The sequence below is a fragment of the Chiloscyllium plagiosum genome, chromosome 25 (genome assembly GCF_004010195.1).
Source record: "Chiloscyllium plagiosum isolate BGI_BamShark_2017 chromosome 25, ASM401019v2, whole genome shotgun sequence".
NCBI lineage: Eukaryota > Metazoa > Chordata > Chondrichthyes > Orectolobiformes > Hemiscylliidae > Chiloscyllium > Chiloscyllium plagiosum.
In genome coordinates, this window is record NC_057734.1 from 14,052,894 (window position 1) to 14,060,984 (window position 8,091).

An 8,091-nucleotide genomic window follows, 5' to 3' on the forward strand; every position below is an offset into this window, starting at 1 on the left:
ATTCAATGACCTTTCTTCAATAAATGAGCCAAGACAGTAATTGTTAGTGAGCTATTAAGTGTGTGTCCTTCAAGGAGAGGCTGCTGGATAGCAATGTGGAGCAGGAACCTTTACCTATTTCCTCATCCCTATTTCATGCCTAGATCGGCTGATGTAAGTTGTAGTGCAAGTACAATCACTTCAGTTAATTCAGCACAAAGGATTAAAATCATGGACTAACAAATAGCACTGTTGCCCTAAAATCAAATCATATTTTATTATTAGTCCCACCTATTAATCTTAAAAGTTCAAACTTAATGAGGGAATTTTAACGTCACATTACCTAGCAGGAACAAGGCTGTAGTATTCTGAAAATTACAGTGTTATAATTAACCTCCCATTCCCACTTCATTCCCAGCTTCCTCAACTTCCCAGACAGTTTCTACATTGGCTGCACAGACATCCATCAGTTTCACCCAAACATGCAAATCAAAGTTCTATTATTGTTTTAGAACACAATTTATAGAGGAGGGAAGGCAGAAGATCATGAGAAAATCTCCTGAGTGCATATTGCTTGCAAACTTTTTCATCCTTTGAAAACAGTGAGAGTGGCTTCTTTTGTGGAGACCAGCCAGAGCCAATGCTGTGAAAAATGTGGATGGTCCGACTGCTCAGAGTGGGAGGAAGAAGAGTGAAAGAACAATAGTGGTAAAAGATTTATTCGTGAGAGAAGTAAACAGGTGCTTCTGTTGCTGCAGACATGACTCCAGGATGGTACGTTGCCACTCCAGTGCCCAGGTCAAGGATGTCACAGAATGATTGCATAGCATTCTGAAGGGGGAAGGTGAACAACCATGGGTCTTGGTCCATGTTGGGATAAATGACATAAGAAGAAAGAGAAATTAGGTCCTGCAAGCTGACTTTAGGGAGTCTGGAAATTGGAAAGTAAAACCTAAAAGATAGTAATGTCAGGGTTACCTCCGCTGCCACAGTGGTGAGTATAAGAATAGAAGGATAGAGCAGATGAATGCATGGCTGGAGAGACAGTGCAAGAGATTCCTAATGCATGGGACTGATTTTGTGGAGGTGGGAATTATACAAATTCAATAGATTACATCTGAACAGGAAAGGGACCAACATCTTCATGGGAAGCTTTGCTAATATGATTGGGGCAGATTTAAACTAAGTTTAAAGCAGGGGACTGGGATCCTGACAAGGAGTTCAAAAGAGAGAGAAGCTGAGATGGAATTAGAAGTTAGAACACAAGAGAGTTTGTAAGGCAGATGAAACATTAACGAGATAAAACAGAAGTGAGTTTAGCAAGGCTAAATGGAATATTTATTAACACAAGGAGCTGGAAGAATAAGATAGACAAGCTGAGAGCACACATTGGCACTTGGGAGTATGATATCATTGTTATGACTGAGACTTGTCTGAAAGATGGGCCAGAATGGCAGTTCAACATTCCTGGTTATAGGGTATTCAGACAAGATAGAGAGGTGAATGGGGGAATGGGGAATAAAATTGATCAAATAATTAATTATAGCAGTTAGGAGGGATGATATCTTGTAAATATCATAAAGTTATACCATACGATAGATATTAAAAAACGCAAAAATATCATACAAGCCGTAAGACATGTACTATATGCTAACAATCAGTCAGGGTGAGACGGGGGACAATTTTTTCACAGAAGATGGTGAGTGTTTGAAATGGGCTGGAGAAAGTGAGGTCTGCAGATGCTGGAGATCAAAGTTGAAACTTTATTGCTGGAACAGCACAGCAGGTCAGGCAGCATCCAGGGAACAGGAGATTCGACGTTTCGGGCACAGGCCCTTCTTCAGGAAGAAGAAGGGCCTGAAGAAGGGCCTGTGCCCGAAACGTCGAATCTCCTGTTCCCTGGATGCTGCCTGACCTGCTGTGCTGTTCCAGCAATAAAGTTTCAACTTTGAAATGGGCTGCCAGAGGTAGTGGTGGAGGTGTTGCGAAGTTGGGTAGAGTACTTGTAGATTGAGAGACAGGAAGTTAGAAATTGGTGTTTGTAAACATGTAAAAGGGAGAAAAGCATTGTGCGGTCCCTTTTTTTTCAGTGCTTAGAGATTAACATGGATGTCTGTGAGCAACTTCAAAGTTTGCAGGAACTGAAAGCATCTGAACTGAAACATTTGTATCAAAAGGCCATAGAGTTAGCAGGCCAAGCAGCTGTTTTTACCAAGATAACAGTCTTTTTAAATTTAGCCAATCAATTTAAACCAGGCACCGAGATACCAAACACCTATCAAATTTAAGTTTGATAGTTTTGACAACATAGGACCAATCCTGTTGTAAAAAATTGAAATGTCATCACGGACATAAAAGGAGGCAATTGAACAAAGACCCAGAGTTAGCTGCCCTCCACCAGAGCTAAGAGTCCTCAGCTCTCAAGACAGAAATTGGCTCTCAGTCATTTATGTATGAGAAAAAAGCACCATCTAAATTCCTGTCAGAAGAATGACAAATAAGGCATTTCTGACATAAGAATCAGAGGATGTGTTCCTGACAGAAAAACAATGGAGGAGACACAGAACATTCTGGAAGACACATAGCCTGGCTGTAATTTCAAGAGCTGAAAAATATGTTGCTGGAAAAGCGCAGTAGGTCAGGCAGCATCCAAGTAGCAGGAGAATCGACGTTTCGGGCATAAGCCCTTCTTCAGGAATGTAATTTCAAGAGACTAAATTCAGCTTTTTGTGTATGAATGGGACTTGTATTTATTGGAACAGCATACCATTACAATCTTGTTTTATTTGGGAATACTTATTTATTCAGTTTGTTAACAATTTAGTTAATTTGTTCACTGTTGGGGTTAGATAATTAAATTATTACTTGTTGATTTTAAAGTTAGTGTCAGGGTATCGTTTTATTTAACTACTAGAAGTTGCTGAAGAGCAGGTTACACTACTTTTCACATTCTTTTGACAAATTATAGGGCAAGGTGTTTCCTCTTTGGGTGTTTTGGTTTTAGTTCTCAGAGGTGAATCAACCTTTGCTTTATAACAGAGGTAAGTACAATTTTGTCATTTAAGAAACATTTAGATAGGTACATGGATAGGATAGGTATGGACGGATATGGACCAAACGCAGGCAAATGGGACTAGTTTAAATTATGAAAACTGGACAGCATTTGGGCCAAATGGCCTGTTTCCATACTATAGACTACTATGACTCTAAATATGTAATCAGATTTTGGAGCAGAGTACAAATAATAAGGTAGTAGGGGATTTTAATTACCTGTGCATTAACTGGGATAGATTTAGTGTGCAAAGTAGGAAGGGAACAAATTCCTAAATTGTACCGAGGAGAACCGTTTTTAGCCAGTTCGTAGAAATTCCACAAGGGAGGGGGATATTCTGGTTCTAATATTTGGAAATGAACTTTGGCAGGTTTCTACATCTTGGAGATAGTGAACATAATTCAGTTAGATTTGGACAGTTATTGAAAAGGATGAGGTTGAGCTGGGAATAAATAGTTCTAAACTGGGTTAAGGGAAATTTTATGAAGATGGTGGTGGACTGGAAGTAGCTACTTGCAGATAAAATTTTGTCAGACCAGTGGAAGGCATTTGGCGAGAAAACAGCAAGAGTACAGGGCAAATATGCTAATGTAAAGACAGATTAGATTAGATTACTTACAGTATGGAAACAGGCCCTTCAGCCCAACAAGTCCACACCGACCGTCCAAAGAGCAACCCACCCAGACCCATTCCCCTACACCTAACACTACGGGCAATTTAGCATGGCCAATTCACCTAACTTGCACATCTTTGGAATGTGGAAGGAAACCGGAGCACCCGAAGGAAACCCATGCAGACAATGTGCAAACTTCATACAGACAGTTGCCCGAGGCGGGAATTGAACCCGGGTCTCTTGCGCTGTGAGGCAGCAGTGCTAACCACTGTGCCACTCTGAGAGAACCTTTGATGTTAACGTTCATAAATGTTATGATTGAGAAAAATCCTAATAGTGGCTACTGAGGCTTAATGTGTTACAGTCCTTAGAGCATTAAAAATGCAAGGGGGATCATAATTAGGAAACGAACAACTCAAAGAGAATGTATAAGAAAGCATTAGCAGGTAGCATTAGCTTTGGTGTGCAGATATCTGAAGATAGCAGGGCAGATAGAGAATGTGGGTATGACAGCATGTGAGATACTTGCCTTTATTAGCTGAAGTTGTGCTGGAACTGTATAAAATGTTGCTTAGACCACAACTGGAGTACATTGTGCAATACTTTTATGGATGAGCAATAAATGCTGGCTCAGCCAGTGATATCCACATCATATGAATTAATTGTAAAGAACGTTCTCGTCACCACATTATAGGAAGGATGTGATTACAATGGAGAGGGTGCAGGGGAGATTTGTCAGGATGTTACATGGGCTATGGAGTCTGAACTATGAAAATATTAGATTAGCAGGGGTTGATTTCTTTGCAGCAGCAAGGAAGGAATCTGACAAAAATCCCAAAACATAAAGAGCAAGAGAATAAGTAGGTCAAGAATTTAGAAATCATAGAGGTAATGCATATGCCAGAAGACATGGCATAGTCCTCAATGAATACTTTATGTTGTTTTTTTCTTAATGGAAAAGAACAATGCAGTTACAGTATAGATATCAGGTGGAACACTGTGAAACATAAGAGAAAACTAACATGGAAAAAGGATGTGCTAGCAGGGTTAGCAATTTTAACAGTGGATAAACCCACAGGTCTAGATGAGATGTATCCCAGGCCGTTGAGAGAAAAAAGGAGGATCAGGTCAGGGGTTCTGGCAATAATTTTCAAATCCTCTCTGACTACAGTTGAAGTGCCAGTCCACTGGAAGACTGTTCATAGTTCCATGTTTCCAAGGGACTGACCAGGAACTTACAGTCCATTCAGTCTAACCTTGGTGATGGGGAAGTTATTAGGAAGAATTCTGAGGGACAGAATATATCTGCACTTGGAGGGAGACAAATTAAACAGGGACAACCAGCATGAATCTGTTAAGAGAAGGTTGTGTTTGACAAATTTGATTGAATTTTCTGACGAGATAACCAAGAGTGTTGATGAATGCAGACTTTAGCAAGGCTTATGATAAGGTCCCACTGGACACACTGGTCAAGAAAGTAAAAGCCCTGGGGATCAAAGGCGAAGTGGCATGCTGAATCCAAAATTGGCTGAGATACAGGAAGCAGAGGGTGATGGAAGAGAGATATTTCTGTGATTGGAAGTATGACTGTAGTGGGGCTCCACAAGGCTTGGGTCCTTGTAGTTTGAGGTGCACATTAATGATTTAGACTTAAAGGTAGATGGTACGATCAACAAGTTTCTGGATTGATAGATTGGTAAATAGTGAGGAGGATATCAACAGAGTGGCCCTGTGGGCAGAGCCATGTAATTCAACCTGGAAAGTGTTAAATAATATACTTTAGGAGGACTACCACAGCAGGGGATTACACTATGATTGGTAGGACCCTGGAAACTATTGAAGATAAGAGGAGCTTTGGTGTGCAGATATCTGAAGATAGCAGGGCAGATAGAGAATGTGGGTATGACAGCATGTGAGATACTTGCCTTTATTAGCTGAAGTTGTGCTGGAACTGTATAAAATGTTGCTTAGACCACAACTGGAGTACATTGTGCAATACTTTTATGGATGAGCAATAAATGCTGGCTCAGCCAGTGATATCCACATCATATGAATTAATTGTAAAGAACGTTCTCGTCACCACATTATAGGAAGGATGTGATTACAATGGAGAGGGTGCAGGGGAGATTTGTCAGGATGCTACATGGGCTATGGAGTCTGAACTATGAAAATATTAGATTAGCAGGGGTTGATTTCTTTGCAGCAGCAAGGAAGGAATCTGACAGAAATATACAAGATCATGAGGGGTATATATAGAGTGGATAAAAAGGCACTTTTTCCAATTGTGGAGGGGTAAATAAATAAGGGAATTGTAAGTTTAAGATGAGAGGTAGAAGGCTAAGTAGAGCTGAGAAGAATTTCTTTTCATTCAGAGAATGGTGAAACTCTGAAATTCACTGCATGAAGAGGTGGTTGAGTCAGAAACTCCTGTATATTTGAACAATACTTATATATTCATTTACGTTGTCACAGCCTCCAGAGTTTCGAAGCAAGAACTGGAAAATGGGATTTGTGTACTCACATCTTTGTAGACTGATGCAGACATGATGGGCCGAAAGGCCTTCTGCTGTAATGGAAATGATTGTTTCTTATATGTGGCAGTGGACATAGCATATGTGTCACATGCTTAGATTATTCATATTGGCATCAAATGGGTTATCTGGGACACAGAGGAAAAGGTTTTTTTTTATATATTTTGTGGCTAGGGGGACTTTTACCTTAAGTTTGAAGCCACCATGATCCCCAGTGCTCCCTCAAATGGTGGGCTACCTTTGAGGGAGCACTAAGGTAAATGAAACCTGACCCTCAAATTGGCTTTGAGCACAAATCAACCTTGTCTGTCACCCAGACATTGTACTTAACTTTTACCTAGTTTTATGTCTATCTTTCTCAAAAAGAAACGAGAATGTATAAGTTTGTAAATAAAGCAATATTTTTACTGCAAAAGCTAATCTCCTTATTTTGGACAATTACATATGGTACCGTGGAGAAGGAATCCCCATATGTGGAACATGGTGACTGCTAAATGCATTAAACATTTTGAAATTTCATATAATAAAGTAGCCAATATCAAAATTAAGAAAAGATGTTATTCATATCATGGATTCAGCAGGTTACAAATCAGTAAGTAATCAACCATTTAGGCAGGTGACAGACATAAATTTGAGAAGAAACTGGGAGGTAGTTATAAAGCATGGGGTGAAAAGATAATGTAGCCCATGAAATTGTTTTCATGGATCACAAATTCTATCCCACATGTTAAAAATTTCCAAGCAAAACCTCTGAATGACACTCCCAAACTCCAAAAGACTTGATGTTCATTATTATTATTCTCACCTGTGCCTTCCATTGACAGCATTCTAATACTCTCTGTGTTCCTTCCCTTCCTTTGGGGCATCACTCACTGTATACAGTATTTCATCCAACAACATGAACATGATGACATCATGCAATGAATTTCAGGACAATTTTGAAGTTTAACATAAAATGAAATGGTTCAGTAGCACAACGATAATGGAGACACTTACACAAACTAAAGTTTGTGTTTGACCAAACTGAAAATGGGATTGGGTGGAGTAGGAAAAGCATCGGGAATGGGCCCAGTAAAATTGTGTGAGAACTCATTAGCCAAACATTGGGCAGTGAGATTGGACAGCACAGGCTGACATCTAATTGAAACTGTTAAGTAGTCAATTGATCATGACTTTTTTGGGAACATAGTAACACAGGAACAGGAGGAGACCATCCAGCCCCTCAAACCTATTCTGCCATTCAATGAGATTGTGGCCTAACTCCACATGCCTTTTGTTGGCCCATATCTCTTAATACCTTTGCTTAATGAAAAAAAAGTCTCTCAGATTAAAACTAACAAATGATTCATCATCCACTACCATTTGTCGAAGAGAGTTCCTAACATCTCCCACCCTTTGTGTGTAGAAGTGCTTCCTAATATATCTCCTGAATTGTTTGGCCCTAATTCCCAGACTGTGCCCTCAGTTCTAGAATCCTCAATCAGTGGAAAAAATTTATATATTTATCTACCCTGTCTTTTCCATTGATTTTAGTATTTTCCTTGAATTTCGATGGTTTCGTCTGTTCAAAAGAGAGTGCGTCTGAGGTGGCATGAGTGTTGGTTGCAATTAGGTAAAAACAAGGAGTGCAGATGCTGGAAACCAGAGTTGAGATTAGGGTGGTGCTGGAAAAGCTCAGCAGGTCAGGCAGCATCCGAGGAGCAAGATGCTGCCTGACCTGCTGTGCTTCTCCAGCACCACTCTAATCTGGTGCCTGTTGGTTGTAATTAGCAGCCATTGACTTCTCCAGTATTTGTAAGCAGGAAGGGTCAGTGAGAAATTTGATCAGGTAAGGGATTTGAAAGCTGTGATTTTTAGAAGGATTAATGAGTGGAAGGTCAGTGTGGAGGGTTGTTCATGGAATATTGTCACATAGG

At 40.0% G+C, this 8,091-nt stretch overlaps 1 protein-coding gene across 1 annotated transcript in view; it reads left to right on the forward strand.

Annotated features, from left to right (window-relative positions):
* The first annotated feature begins 1,617 nt into the window (after positions 1 to 1,617).
* Positions 1,618 to 8,091, forward strand: part of LOC122562400 (aldehyde dehydrogenase, mitochondrial-like) — a 45,621-nt gene continuing 39,147 nt past the window's right edge. The window contains exon 1 of the mRNA XM_043715257.1: positions 1,618 to 1,678. Within this exon, the coding sequence (XP_043571192.1) occupies positions 1,618 to 1,678 (61 nt within the window). The remainder of the gene's footprint in view (positions 1,679 to 8,091) is intronic.